Genomic DNA, 16,041 nt, shown 5'->3' with positions numbered 1-16,041 from the left:
TGCTCAGTTCTCATGTCTCAGTGGGCTTCCACCACTGACATGTCAATGGTTTCCACAGTCATGTGAAGTGGGTCAGCTAAAAATCACTTATTGGCACAAACATTATACAAAACATTTAGAAGTGGTGCATCCACCCATATTTTGCATTCATATAATCTTATTATGAATTGAATCGAATACCAAATTAGTAGCTTGTGGGAATCGGTGTATTGATCCTATAGAATCGATCAACCATCCTTACTGTAGCTTCATATTTGACAATTAGTAATAAGAGCTCTATCAATCTCATCACCTCAGTCTCTGCATGAAGTGTTTTTCCTAAAGTGTCTTACCTGTTATTTAATGCTGAAAGTCAGTATTTTAATTTTATATATACTGTTTAATTTAAATTAAAATGTAATGGAAAAGCTAAAACAATGAAGCATTATCACTGTTTTAATAGCTTTCTGATTCCCCTGTATGTTTAGAGAGAGCAAGAGACCAAAGCAGTGTTGCATGTGGCAGAAGGTGTCACCCAATGAAACTGTCACAGACCTGACATTAAAGCTGTGCCCTGGGCCACGTGCTGCCACAGTGAGGTAATTCACACCGGCCTCTGAAATGTTGCACACAGAGTGCTATGGTGGACCACAGTTTGCTTTTGAACTGCCATAACAAAATTCAATTCTCAAAATAGAAATAAAATAAAACACCAGACTTCTAGGAGCTGCCTCCCTCCTGGGGTTTGCAATAAAAAAGTACCTCCTCCTTCTTTCGTGCTATCTCTCACTCACCAGCACGGCCGAGCAACACAAAAGACAGAGGAGTCCAAGCTCGATATAAGCGTCACTTTAAACCCACTATTTGCATACTGATAGAGGATAGTAGTGTGGATCAAAGAGTGCAAAGTAACATGATTATCTGCTAAAAGAAAAACTGAACAAGACCAGTATACTATCAAACATTTTAAGGTGAATCATGTACTTTTTTGAAATCATTGTTTTCTGTGTTGTTAGGGCAGCCACTGCATTCTGTTTTACCGCCTGCCTGCATGCCCACAATTAACCAATAAAGTTCTCTAAATGTTGGAAAAACTAATTTATATTTACAGCTTTGGAAAACATTTCTTGGAAGGCTCCTGTGTGCTGGATGACCCTCTGAGATGATTTAGACAGCCAAGACGCAGTCATTTGGTTTCAACCTTTATTCTGACAGAACATCACCCCATGGGGATTTACATTAATCGATTACAAAGTAGGGCCTTGCCAAGTGGCAAGAGAGAACAGCCTTCACAAAAGTTCAGTATACAAACAACACAGTTTATGACAATCAACATGCATAATAGTATAAAACCAAATACATATTAAGGGGAAAATAAAATACAATACAAGAACAACTGTCCAATATACTTTCATAGATGTTTGACTAACCCAACATGGAAAATAAAACATTTCTCCTCAAAAAGTGACGAAAATGCACAGATGAAAATATACATACGCTCCATTATTAAGGCATTGCCATCTTTTACTGTAGTGTGGACGGCTTGCTGAGGACCACTGGGAAGTTTTCTTCCATCAGATCATATTTGGAGTGTTCGTTGTAGATGGCCTTTACTTTCACTCATCAATATGTAACATGTTTTTCCTGTTCAGAGTCACTGCTGACACATTTAAAAACACGTGTGAAGGCGAAATGACATCGAAAGTTCTGCAAAAATTGAAGGTTAATTTATTTGACTTTTGAACGTTGCTAAAAATACATTTGCATTTTTCTTCTAAAACCCAAAACGCATAGCGATCAACTTTGATAAAAAATAAAAAATGTAAATATACAAATCATGATTAGACTGTACAGTACAAGAGTATAATACAGGTAGAAATCACAATCACTATATAAAAAGATGTATGCATCGTGTCCTGCATGTGTCCTGCTCTGAGACAGTTTGTTCTGTGCGATTAATCTTTGGAAAATGACATTCATACAGTATGTTTTGGATAGAAGTCAGAATCATGGGTTGAAAAGTTTTGTATGCTTAAAGTCAACATTGCTTGAGGTATTTGAACAGTTTGAGTATACACCCATTTTACGATGACCAGCAAATAACCGCCAAAAGCGGAGTGAAACCAGTTTCCAGTGATATTATAAGGTAACAGTATGGTAGAGGAAGGCTTTCTGACTGTCACTCATCATTAGCAGGGATCTCTTTGCACAAAAAAAACTACTATGTAGGCTCAGTACAACAAAACATACATTAAAAAACACAAGGATTATTGAACAGTCTGTTCTCTAATTATTTAAAAATGGTAAAATTTGCATTTGTTGTGAAAGTAATCTAAATTTTATGAATCTTAGCTGCAAACATTTTCACCACTGCAGAAGAAAAAATGATCCCACTGTAAACTATAGCTTTGCAGACAGTACTGAAACAAAACTATACAGTACAAAGTCAAACAGAAAGGCACAAATTTCACACCGACTGATGGACGGAGAAGAAAATCGAGGAGGGATATGTCTGGTGATCTCTCTGTCCGTGCAATTGTAGAAAACTGCGACAGTCAGTTATTTACAATGTGTGTAAATTGCAGCTGAGGGGAATGGGCGTACACTAACCACGGCATGCTGGGAGATCAAGGTGTGCAGTTTTTTTTTCTCTCCCTGCTGCTTCTCATAACAAAAGCAGGTCATTTAAAATAATCATTAGAACAAAACTATCGAGTGAAATAGTGCCACTTCCATCCAAGTGTTTTTGGTTGTTGTTTGTCATTTTCAATATTGCTTGCACAACAAAACCACCAGGATTGCACAAGAAGGCATCCATAGCTGGGTGGTTTGAAACTTCGTCACAGTGTGGTAAAAGAAAATAGTCTTAAACTTGCTGGTCTACTGAGCAGTATGTGAGAGATGAAGGTAAACACTGCTCTGTGAAAATTTACATGCAACTATAAATCTTCACATCTTAGATATGTGGACTGCTGCAGAACAGAAATTTATGAAAGCTACGCTGTTTTCAGAGAACAGCATTTTAAAATAAAATCACATCGGTGTAGAAGCAATGATTGTATATATATATATATAAGAAATAATTTACAAGTTAAAAATGTATTATCTAACATTAACCCGCAAGCCAAGAAGAGTTACTGTTGCCTTATAGCTGAGCTCGAGGCAGCAGATCAACTAGAGAAAGGAAAAGACCAGACCACAGTCAAATCAACTGTTAAATTAGAAAATGTCTTTCACAAATGCACCGTGGAACAGTGCAGAGCGTGCACTCGGTTCTTTGGGAAGCATTTCTTTGTTCGAGGTGTGAAAGAGAGCCCTGTCATGCGGCACATAGCTGCAAATCATTAACAGAGGTTCACACTGAGAGAGAAGCTGGGTGCACTCATGGTACAGGACAGCATCTTGAGACACACCCAGCTCGAGCTGATTAATGATTATTCAGTAAAGGATGAAGCAGATGGCTTGTTGCATTCCTGTTTTCTGAGAGGCTATGTGACGCAGTCTGATGCACTCTCTCATGCAAAAAAGCAAAATCCAATAAATAATTGCAAATTTTGTTTATGTGTATTGTAAACGGTTTTATCATCATTCTGTTTGGTTGATTCTCCCTTTTGGGATGATGTCCATTTCTTGCGCGAACGTCTTTTTGCCATAAAGTTGAATTGTCAAAAAGGAGTCTCAAGGCGGAAACTCGATTCCTCAAAATGTGGTAAAAGTACAAGTCTGTTCTTTATTGTCGTGCATCTAATGAATAAGAGGTATAAGTTGCATTATTGTGTACATTTAACTTAAAATTTTGTTTTGGTTTTTCAAATGGAAATGAATTTAAAATGGCTTAAAGGTTGAACTCGCCACGTTCTTTGTGTGAACTGCTTCCATTTCAGTGATGTATGATGATGTATGTGTAATGCAGCACAATCTGGCATTTTATTCTGGGCCTTTTATTCTGGATGTAAACATCTTTCATTATATGCTATGCTGGCTAATGGCTTGTTTGCTAATGTAACGTAGCCAGGGAGCCCATTTTTACTGTATTCTCTGTGGAAGACAATGAGGCAACTGATGAAGTAGGGTGCCAGAGAGCTCAGATCACACTCTGCTAATGTAAATGTCATCGCCACAAATTCACTGTGATACTGAACAGAATCTGTACATAATGTCCAGCCTTTGCCATTGTTCCCCCTGTGTGAACTCCTGCTTAGCAGATGAACAAACATGTCCACCTCCAGCCAGTGCCCATCTTCTCTCCGTCTTTGTGAGCCTCTTCAGCAGCTGGTGGTGTCCAGCAGCTGCTTGGACGCGGCGGCTTCTTCGCTATCAGAGTTGGTCCTCTTGTCGTTCATGGGACGGGCTGGGGACGTCTGCTTGCGTTTGATTTTGAACACATCCCACCTCTCGGACAGCAGACCCTTGTTGAAAATGATGGATGCCAGCCAAGAGAAGAGCAGGATGGAGACGAGCGAGATGATCATGATGGCGGTGCGGAAGGGGAAGAACTGGGTGAGCTTTCCCTCTGCGTCCAGCCGGCAGCCGGGGAATTTGATGGCAGGCGGGAGGTTGATGAGTGGCTCGCCGCTCAGGACTCTCATGATGATTCCCATCATGTAGCCCACCGTGGCTCCGTAGCCGTTGGACACCTTGAAGAAGAGGATGCAGACCAGCTGGGGGAACATAATGGTGTAGGACATGTCCACGCCCACAAGCCAGAAGACCAGGACACTGCTGTCCAGGAAGGTGAGGGCAGTGCCAGCCAGACCCACCACCACCACTGAGATACGGATCACCCACTGCATCTCACGGTCTGATGCCTGAAGGAGGGGAGAGAATCAGAGGTTGCAGTAGATTTTCTTGCTGTCCATCATTTTGACAAACTTAGCATCTTTACTTCCAAAAAGCGACTAGCCACAAATTTAGAGACTTATTAAGGAAAAGGCAAGAAAGATGCATGCTGCTCAGAGTAATACAGTGCAGGTAGGTTTGACTCTTTTTCTCCAGATCTGATTATGCAAATATTTTGTTTGATCATCTCCTTCCCTTTGTAGACAGTTTAAAGGTGAAATTTGTAAGATATTTACTGTAATAAATGACTATGATATGTCATCAAAGATTAAGGAAACATGCCAAGTTTAAATACTCAGGCAAGGTGTGAAACAACTTCCTTCAACCATAGACGGTTTATTAAATCTTTTTTACTTGAAACATATGGTATAGTGTAGTGATTACTGCTGTCAGATGTTTCTGTCATTGTTAAAAAAAAATTTAGTCAGTGGTGGAAAATATTCAGTTACTGGGACCTCTGAAGAAAATGACAACAAGACAGACAAAACAATGTAAGGATCTAAGGACCATCTGGACTCCTCACAAAGACACACTATCAGCACTATAAGAGCCTGACAGTGAACAGGCTTATTGTATGGAACATTCTTTTGGGGTGAAATAATGAAATAGATCATTGTTATAAGAGAACAAACATCATAAATGAAACTCCCTCTGTGTAGTCATATTGTACAGTATGCACGATATCGTAAAGTCAATAGCTTCTTTGTTGCTGCCTCCAGCTTATATTGTGAGAGTACAGTAGAGTGACAGTATCTTGGCTGTCAATGTTGTATGGTTACCCGCACAACACTTTTTACAGGCATTTTATTGTCAGTTGAATACTAATACTTTAAATGGAAGGAGATTTAAGATACTAAAACAGAGATAACACCAGTGCATGCAAATGCATGGGGGAACTGCATGAGACAGATTAAATAGGAAAAGGTCATAAATGGAGCCGAAGATGCTTTGATGTTGTGACTATTACAGGAAACTACACAGGTGGTGTTTCGACACAATGCAAAAACATGTACGCCACTGTTTTCTGTACCAGTGTCAATGCATGTCAGTTCCCCAGAAAAGCTGCCCTTTCATCACATTTGTTCCACGGACTGTCAAACCTGTTTTGACTAGTTCATCCCCCTGCGTCAAATGATGACAAATGATGATGAACACCCTGATGACATCACCTGGGTTTCTGGGGGCAACAGGAGAGAACAACTATTTTCACATTATCCCTTTAACTTTGCCTGATAGAGTCTATTTGTTGTAGTTTTGTCTTTGACTATAAGGAGGTCTGATAGGACTACACAGCCCTACCAAGCCAAAATGCAATGTGTACATACTGACTAAAAGTTAAGATAAGAATCTGACTTTCTGCCATCATAGAAAAATTTCTAATCCCTAAAAATGCATGTAAAGTTATGTGTAATTTTTAAAATTTGCAAGAACTACAAAATGGAAGTAAAATCCAAACACTAGTGAGTATAGCTGGTGAGACAGCCTCGGCTAAAGCTAATTCACCTACTTTCCCCCTCCTGTTTCCTTTAATTCTAAAATCTATTTTGAATTTTGATTAAGACAATAACTAAACTGATTCGTAACAGAGACAAAAATAAAATACCAAATAAACTAGTCCTAGCCTAGCTTAGCAGAGCAGCAGTAACCCTTCTCTGAAGCATCTGAATAGTAGAATTACTATTACTACTATTAAATTACATATTCATTTATAGATTAATTCATCATAGTAGGTCAGTAGTAGTTCAAATGGACAAAGCTGAACAAGACTGTTTGCCTCATGTGCTTTAGATTGTCCAAACATCAACGCAGTCTTGAATTTCCTCTATGTATTTGAATGGCAGTATAGTGTTGATTTTATTCTCAAGTATTCTCACCTGCTTCCTGATGATGTTCTTGTAGATATTTGAGGAAAACAATGAGGCTGAGGACAGGAGAGCTGAGTCCATGGAGGACATGACGGCAGCAGCTACAGCTCCGATACCAATGACAGAGATGTAGGGGGGTGTGAGGAACTGCAGGGCGATGGGGAGGATGGAGCCTGCCTGGTCACGCTCATAAGGGGTGGGCAACCCATAGCTGGTTGAGTTCCAATCTGGAATGAAGGACAGATGAATATTTGGAGTAAGACCAGACAAATGTTTGAAAGACTAAAACGCGGGGAGGAAGAAATTAATCAAGCAAAATAAACAGAGCTTTATTCAGTGGAATCGTGAGAAGAAGCACAAATTCTGATTGTTCTGATGCAGACTAAGGTAAGGAGAGCTGACTCAAGAAATTTCCAGAGTTGTAAGTTGAGACTGTACCTGTAGATGCAGCCACGGCCCCGATCAGCACAGAGGGGATACCCAGCACCAGGCAGAAGGCTGAAGAGGCGAAGCAGGTCACTTGAGCCTGGGTGTAAGACGAGGCGGACAGGATTCTTTGGTAGAATGCCTGGTAGGCCAAACCACCCAGAGCCTGGCACAAACACACACACAGGATGACAGGAATTAATTTGTACAGCAACACAAGACGAGAGGTAACAATCATCTCATGACTTTGTTGATCTCATGCTTTGCTGTTTGCTCTTCTACTGAAAGAAGCCAATTTAATTTAATAAGCTCCTTTGATGCAACTGATGTGATGGCAGGAGTTATGCAACTACTTGGGTTGGAACGGTACAGTATTTGCCAAGAACCCTTCGGTACAGGACATTTAGTTTTGTATGTAACTTCCTCGATTTGGTACGCCTTGTGACCCACAAAATTACTGTCGAAATCTATTTATGTCTACTACTTGCATTCACTGAACTGAAATCCTAGAGCCCAAGTTTACCCAGAACGTTTTGGCAGCGCACCAGTCGTTGTCTAATCAGCTGTAGCATACTAGCCAGCTTAGCCAAGTTAGCAAGGTTACTCAAGCTCATTGCCATTCAGTGGAGATATTATTGACATTTGTGTTATTGACAATATGATACCAGTTGAGCGCCTTAACTGCTACAACAAGAATGATGGCCAGTGAGCCCCTTCTGATTGTTTACATTATTCAAACAATATTGCAAAAATGTGCCGAACCACGGCCCCAAAACTGAGGTACATATTGAGTCTCAATTTTTTTGTACTGTTACAACCCAGTAAATGCCGCATAACCTGTGTACTACATGACATTTAGTTCTGTCTCTGTGTATATATGTGTACTCACCAGCAGCATGAAGTCGTCAAACCACTTGCCAGCCTGATCAAGCTCCACCGTGCCGACCCAGGGAGCCTGGAAGGTCTGGTTGTAGGCCGTCAGTGAGATGTCCAGAGAGTGAGGGTTGGTCAACAGGAAAGGGACACACACCCACTGTATACACAAACACAAGACAAAGTTAATTTAATTATGGGCCCAGTGGGAGCAGTTTTCAGTCCGTCACTGGAAATTAGGAATCTGAAACTTGAGTTAAAGCTACCATTTCTGAGTGGTGTATAGCACTCTGATGTCACATCATGGTTAGCATACAGAGTTCCCATTGATCCAGAATGATCAATATTTATTTTGACAAAACATTTTCACCTTGAGGTCCTTTAAGTAGCTGTTCTGGAGCTTTTTAATCATATCACATGATCTTCATCAGCTGATGTGACTTGACCAGTTTGGTCAATGTGACTTTTAAGTCAACACGGACAAGCAGTGTTTGAAGTGCTCAGAAAAAAAAAAAAAAAAAAAATGAAATTTGGATGGAAATCTGCAATTCCATGACAACTTGGCAGACTGCTGTTGATGAAGATCATGTGAATTGATTTAAAGCTCCAGATCATAACATTAAAATTGACCCTGTGGTGAGACCAAGAGACAGAAAGTCCAATGGAGACAGCTGTCATTGCTTATTAGCTGTGTTGCTTAATAAAATTTTTATTTAACCAACTCTGTCAGAGCATAAACCACTCCACAAAATGGGTAATTTGCAGACAGATACGAGACAGGAGTTAACTGTACAAATATGTCTTTTGAATAAACTGTGGGAACTTTCTGTTCTCAAGCTAACCAGTTTTCTAAGAGACAGCAAATGACCAGACAAACTTGCCAACTGTCAGATATGTTATTCCCTTCAGTCTCTTTGTACGACCTCTCCTCACCTCTGTCTTTTGTGTGTGAAGAACGATGGATTAAGAGAGACTAACTGTTGAGGTAAAAAAAAAAAAAAAATCTCCCCAACCCATGTACAATATACATGTGATTGACAAACTGCAACTACACTAACGTGTACCCTACAGTATGTGAGGTAGTGCGTTTTCCACTTGACTAGTCCCTATGTCACCTTCTAAAATCATGTATTTTGCAAAAGTTAATCAATCTTTTTTGAGTGGAAACTATTTTAAACACAGGCAGGGAAACTTCACATAGGCTTCACAGTTGTCAAATAAGCCAATAAATTCAACACATGCTGTAATTTAGCTGTAATACGTCTGCTGGACACAAATCTGTATTCTTTCATCTTCTACCATGTAGTTGAGTGAATAATCTGATCTGACACGTGAATGATGTTCGTCATTCAGTAGAGGAATGGAGCTAGAGCTCTAAAGTTCCCAGGCGCGACTGTTCAAAATGGCCTCTGTGTGAACGGATAAAGAGACGTTACGCACCAAACTGACAAAGATGAGGATGAGCTGGATGACATCTGTGTACGCCACAGAGTAGAGCCCCCCCAGCAGTGTGTAGATTATGGCCACCACTGAGGAGATGATGATGGAGTAGACGTAGGACAGGTCCAGGATCACACTCATAGTCCCACCTGGAACAACACAGCAGAGAGATGAGCATCGGAGGACTGAAAGGGACAAAATGTCTTATAGCAAGTCGTCTAATGTACAGGCGTTGGTTGCTACAGATACATGCAACTGCTTACTGTAGTTTAACTTAAGTGTTTTATGAGGTTCTCGGTCTTTCTTTTGCTCTTAAATCTTTTCTCTCTCACACAGACACACACATACGAATACATGCATCCACTCTTATGTACTAATACCTAAGATTTACTAAGAAGCTAGGCATTGAAATCGTCTGTTATAGTGTTCATATGTCTTAATTCAGTATTTTCCAAAAAAAAAATACTGACAAACAAATTTCACTTTGCCAACAAAAAGCAAAACATTACATTTCTAGTCATTTAAGTCAGGAATAAAGTTATCTTAAAGCATGGGTGGCTTTGGTTTAAACCTTTAAAAAGCATCCAAGAGCTTAGATAAAGCAACAAGCCAACATAAAAGTGATGATGATAAAGTTATAACAAACAAAACTGTACAGAAACACATAACAGAAGCAGCCTATTGATTGTGACAGCAAAATGTTCCTTTTTCACCCTCTTGGGTGAATTATCACCCTTTTAATACTTAAGTAAATCAACAAAATCAAGAAGAAAGTAAAGAGAAGTGTCTTCAAATGGTGAAACAAATGTGTATAAAATGAGAAAACTATATTTAAAAGTAAATGTAAACAAGTGAATAAATAAAAATAAAAAGACATCTTGTTACTCAAACAAGGCAAGCAAAACGTCACTACCTTCACCGTCTCTTCTGCCACATTGCCAGGGTCCCCCCAGCCGCAGCCTGCAGCCACACCACAACAATGCCCTTAAACAGAGAAGTGTCAGATCGGCACCATCGATCGCCACTCACCACCCCGCTGACCTCTCACCCACCCGACAGACCCCACCACCCCTAAACCACCCTGTCTCATCTTTCTGTCTACCACACTGGCTTTGCACCATCTTGACGATGCATATTTGACCGTTACAGTTTGAGCTTTCACCCCGTGTTTGACATTTCTTGAAAACTGATCTGTTAACCCGGAAGCTTTTTGGTCACCTCATTTTCCCCAGCTGCTTGATGCTTTTTATTTAAAATAGTTTGTTTTTGTAGCTCTCCTCCACAGAAAGACTAACCCATCACTTAAGAAAACAAGATAGTAGATGCTACAGTTACTAACCACCTGTTCACACTTAGCATGAAAATACATCTTGTTAGGTAACCTCTCAGTAGATGTGAGATTATATTTAGAAGTGGTCAGTGACGCACATGTATACATGCATGCATGCATGCGCTAAGTTTACTTTGCATAAAAAACCTCACAATGTCAAATGTTACTATTATTTCTTTATCTCTTTGCATACTACTTTTATTTGGAAATTGTTACCATTTTAAGTTTGTCTGTATAGCCTTATTGTGTTTTGTGTAGTTTTGTAGTTTGCTTCCTGGATAATATTTTAGTAAAGAAAACTCTGACCACAAGCAGTCAGTCGAGATGCATTCTGATGCTAAGTGTGAGCTGACATCCATCTCTGTACTGCATCTGTATTATGATCTGGATATGCGTCCAGTTTTATGTAGTAGTTTGTCCTGTAACTTGTCTTACAGTGGGGCATGGTGCAACATAATCACAGTATTGTAAATAATTCCTGGTTGGTCTGTTTTCCAGACATAGCTGTGAGTTCTGTGCTGAGCTGTGCTGTTCCCCTCCAGGCTAAATTTAGGGAAGGGAAAGGTGGAATGAGATTCAGGGGCCTCTAGGACTTACTGGGCAGCGCCAGGGATGGACAGAGGGAAAGAGCTGCCTAAATACCCCGGTGTTGTTTTTAGATCCTTGTCCCACTTTCAGAACTCATGCATGTGCGTACGTGCACACGCACACACACACACACACACACACACACACACACACACACACACACACACACACACACACACACACACACACACACACTTTGCAACCTCTCTGTCCTGTCCCTGATTCCTTCCCGGCAGAAATTTGACCATGACTGTGTGTTGACATTAGACAGCTAACTGACAGCACATGGAAAGAGTGTTTTTAAAAGTTAAATCCTTTCTGGCACTGACCCATCATCCACACACACGCTCAAGCAGATCATGAAGCTCAGTTTATACTACACATACGCACTCACATAAACAGTCTCCCAGCAACAACACCCCTGTAGCTCAAATTCTCAGCGCACTCTCTGGAATGTCAAGTGTTTATGTGTGTGTGTGTGCGTGTGATGCCAAGCGCACATCGGGGATGTATTCATAACTATTCCAGAAACAACGACAGGAGGTTTTACTGAGGAGTGAGGGGTCCCCTGATCCTATATTGGTTTAATAGGTTTGGACAGAAACGTCCCAGGAACATTCCTGTCTCCCTACCAGTCCTTTTGTGGAGCGTCAGCACAGCATACATACATACATACAGTGTTACCTTGGTGACTGAAACACTGTCAATGGATTTCACTGTTTCCCCCTCAAGTCTTTTTAAACATCTTCTTACACACACAAATTAGATTATAATTCAGCATGTAACATTTATCCTGTTTTAATCAGTCAGTGCCTTGGCACAAACAATGGAAAATCTGGTTTGAATAATTGATCACCTTTCACAATCAACAGGCTGCTCGATGTTTAACCCCCTTTTTCAAATTACACTGGAAAAGAAAACAGCGTTAAAAAAACACACAAGAAAACATTATACACACACACACACACACACACACACACACACACACACACACACACACACACACACACACACACACACACACACACACACACACACAAACACACACACCTTCTTTCTCGCACATTCACACGCTGCAGAGCACATGCACACTTGCATCCTTTATCAAAACACATACAATTAAATGATCACTTACAGGTTAGAGAGACAACAGTAAAAATAGTGCCATATGTAGTGGTATCTATGGAAATAACAGTATCATTACATAATCAACTCTAATACTCCAATGGGTTTATTTTATTTTATTTTATTTTAGCAGAAAAACAAATAAGCGTCTGAAGAGTCTAAAATGTATGTGGTGCTATATTTAATATGTCTATTATGCTTTTTAATTAATTTTTTTTCTTGAACGTTAAGTTTTTTAATTGACCATTCACTAAGTCACATCCCCTGTCGTTGCTGCTGCTGTTCTGTTAATTCTGTCAAATGCTGTCATTTACAATGTTAACAATGGCAGATATACTTTTCTGTTACAGCGGGCACCTCTCTGTTTTGTCAGCTACAAATAGAAATGTCACTGGCAGATTTCATCACCTGTAGCAAACTAGACAGTTATGTTAACACTTGCTCAACTAGTTGGTTGCAAAAGCTGTCTCCAGATTTATTTTAATGGTTCCATATTACTTATTTTGTATGAAAAATCTTGTTCAAGGCCTTTTACTACGTTAAGACTAGAACTAGACTTACTACGTCATGATGGCTACATATATGATATCTAGAACTACACTTTTTTATTCCTTTTTTTTTAAGTAACAGAAAAAAAATACCCTCCAAACCTTTTATTTATTTATACTGTTACAATCCAAAGCTTAACAGACCAGCTGTTCCTAATTCAGTTTGCTTAGCTATGGTTGAACACTTGCTGCCTGAAAGCAGGCAACAGCGAACGGTCAATTGCCTTGACTTTTTTTTTTTAAATAGAAATTTTCATAAATAGTACTGTGTATCTAGTATTTTTGTACTTCATATATACATATATATATATATACATACTTCTTGTTATGTAACTGCATATCTGAACTACAGCAGCTAAATAGAGTGCGGGGTGAAAATAACACCTGACACCTGATAATAAAATGTAATCCAATATAACAGCTCAGTCATGTGAAGATGGTTTTGACTGTCAGAGGGCATTAATCTGTAGAAGTGAAGTTTGTTTTTGTGATTTTATTGTCTTGTCATGTGTTCCTTTTATTGTTTTAATTACCTGCTTTCCTGCTGACATGACTAACTTGGTTTCAGAAAAACACCAACCATCAACACCCAGCTGTGTTTCTACTCATGTGTTATTGTGCACATTGTGTACCCAGATCTGTGGGTGCCTGCATGATTGCATAAGTATGTGTGTGTGCACACACTATAGTGCCAGACAATTTTACAGTGTGAAGTAACTTACCCAGGCTGACAAGTGTGCGTGCCACCCACAGGACATCGGCGACCAGTGCGGGAAAGATCAGTGCACTGCTCAGAACGTTCCCATACTTCTGTTGGAAGGGGTCCATCATTGTCACATACTTGTTCTCTCTCATAGGCTTGGCAAAGAAAAAGCCACCTGGAGCGGGAGGGAAGGAGTTAGCATAAAATCAGAATCTCTCTCTGGAGGTAATGAAGCCATCAATTTTAACACATGGCTGTATTTCTATCATTTAAAAACCCACGAGGGAGAAAGGAAGACGAGGAAGAGGGGGAGCAGGAAAGAACAAAAGCGTGTGAACAGTAAGATAAAAACAAGTGTTCCCTCCAGATAACACAATAAACACCTTCAGCTGAACTTATGTGCTCACTTGGCCAACAATGGACAAGAACGGAACAGGGAATGTTATATTTCCTCATCAGGGACTTTGGTGTTTCCGGTTCCCATTACTCTCACACAACGCAGGACATTGTGACAATAGGGCCTGAGTGCGTATGATATCACCTGTTGCAAATGTTTACAGATGGACCAGTTTGTCAGTTTGCTGAATTCAGGAATGGGCAATCTAAGTCTCTGGGTGAACTCATCCCTTCGCACCTGTTGCTTCAAGTTACGTTGTACAATCCTGAACTGATTTCTCATGGTCCTATTTTTAACATGAGCGACACTTTTATTGGTGTGTGGAGTCAGACGGGGTTGGGGGTTGTGGGAGCTACCTTACTGGTCAACAAAACGCTCAAGACCGAACTCTTTTAAGTTCATTTGAACTGATTCTGAATTGCTTAGGGGATTCACGTTATGATGAAAAATATTATTCCTGTAGATGCTTGTTACTAAAATAAAAATGCAGCACATTAGGCTGTTGTGAAGCTACACCCGTCATTAATCCACATGACTTTCATTAGCCGCTGAGTGCAAAACAAGGGATGCATTGAATGTTAAATGGCAACAGCAATCCTTCTTCTTCCAAAACAAAGTCCTCATAAACTTCACAGATATCAAAAGGATTTTACAGAGAAAAAGACTAAAGTCTCTATTTCAGTGAGGCTTTCCAGTGTGTGAATGACACCGACCTGTGTGGCAAGTTACCTCCCTGCCAACAACTAATATTAAAGGCAGTTACTGGTGTCCATTTCAAGACACTGCATACAAGACCACTACACTATGTGTACAGGACTATCTATGTTAGGCTGCACAAAGTTCATATTATCTAATTTGTGTCTATTTAAATATTTAATGCTGTAATGTGAGTATAACATGCACTATTAAAATCAATTGTATCAGTATCTGTATCCAGTTTCTTTTACCTAAATGGCATTGAGCTGACATCATTTGTATTAACCCCCCCCCCCCCAAAAAAAAAAGGAGGAAGACAGCAGAGTCAGGCATCAGGGTTTATGGTTCAGGGCTTAAAGCTTGGGGTCAGTGGTGCTACTCACCTAAGAAGAAGGTCAGGACATAAGGCACAGGCATGAGAGCCCACACTGCGCCTAGCGTTGGGTTGTATGTCGCCTCAGCTATACCAAGGATGAAGCCTCCACCCACCCATGTAGCTGCAGAGAGACAAACACACATTAAAATGAGAAACGTGATACAGACTCCACACTAGCTTGTGCATTCTGCTGGCATCAGTCATCACAAAATTAAATGACAAAAACTCAACAGCAACAACTCAATGTCTCCTTCCAGAAATCATGGCCCGGTTACTCAACTTGTGAGCGGTTTCATGTAGGAACGACTTTCTTTCTTGTGTAGAATCTACAATCTTACACGAAACTGCTCACAACAAGGTCTGAGTAACCACATCATGATTTCCAGAAAAAGAAACTGCTGTTGAGTTTTTTAAATGTATTTTTTGGTGCTTTGTGCACCACAAGCTGACTGTTATTTAGTTCCATTGTATTTAAGTTAAACATCTCTACAGCCAAAATCTCCAAAACCTGGCACCTGACACACTATCTAGATGGATGAATAGTACTGAGAGGAAAAATATATTTTCGATTAAGGGATGAATTGTCCCTTTAAAACTGAGCCCCATCTGACTTCTTTACCAGTAAGAGTGAAGATGCCGACAAGCAGGTTGATGTTGCGTCCGGCCAGTAGCGTTATCTCCATGCCGTCTCCGGTGCACTTCTTCTCCTCCCTCTTGGAGCGCATAGACGCCCAGATGCCCGTGCCCAAGATCAGCAGGTAGAACACCGCCATCACCACCAAACCCGGAACATTGAGAGCCATCCTGAACTATATCTGTGTGCGTTTCCTGTTGAGAGACAGAACAGAGAAACATG

At 40.2% G+C, this 16,041-nt stretch overlaps 1 protein-coding gene across 2 annotated transcripts in view; it reads right to left on the bottom strand.

Moving 5' to 3' along the window:
- Positions 1-1,168: 1,168 nt before the first annotated feature.
- LOC146330289 (high affinity choline transporter 1-like) overlaps positions 1,169-16,041 on the bottom strand; it is a 21,958-nt gene continuing 7,085 nt past the window's right edge. For both annotated transcript variants that reach the window (XM_084715811.1, XM_084715812.1), the window contains exons 2-9: positions 15,805-16,013; positions 15,193-15,306; positions 13,736-13,891; positions 9,423-9,571; positions 7,999-8,142; positions 7,122-7,275; positions 6,693-6,910; positions 1,169-4,787 (exon numbers count right to left, since the gene is read on the bottom strand). In XM_084715811.1, the coding sequence (XP_084571937.1) occupies positions 4,245-4,787; positions 6,693-6,910; positions 7,122-7,275; positions 7,999-8,142; positions 9,423-9,571; positions 13,736-13,891; positions 15,193-15,306; positions 15,805-15,988 (1,662 nt within the window). In that variant the 5' untranslated portion in view covers positions 15,989-16,013 and the 3' untranslated portion in view covers positions 1,169-4,244. The remainder of the gene's footprint in view (positions 4,788-6,692; positions 6,911-7,121; positions 7,276-7,998; positions 8,143-9,422; positions 9,572-13,735; positions 13,892-15,192; positions 15,307-15,804; positions 16,014-16,041) is intronic.

This window comes from Lutjanus erythropterus, chromosome 3 (genome assembly GCF_056507025.1).
Source record: "Lutjanus erythropterus isolate fLutEry1 chromosome 3, fLutEry1.hap2, whole genome shotgun sequence".
Taxonomy (NCBI): domain Eukaryota; kingdom Metazoa; phylum Chordata; class Actinopteri; order Lutjaniformes; family Lutjanidae; genus Lutjanus; species Lutjanus erythropterus.
Note: the sequence above shows the minus strand (reverse complement) of the source record. Positions and strands in the feature narration are given on the sequence as shown.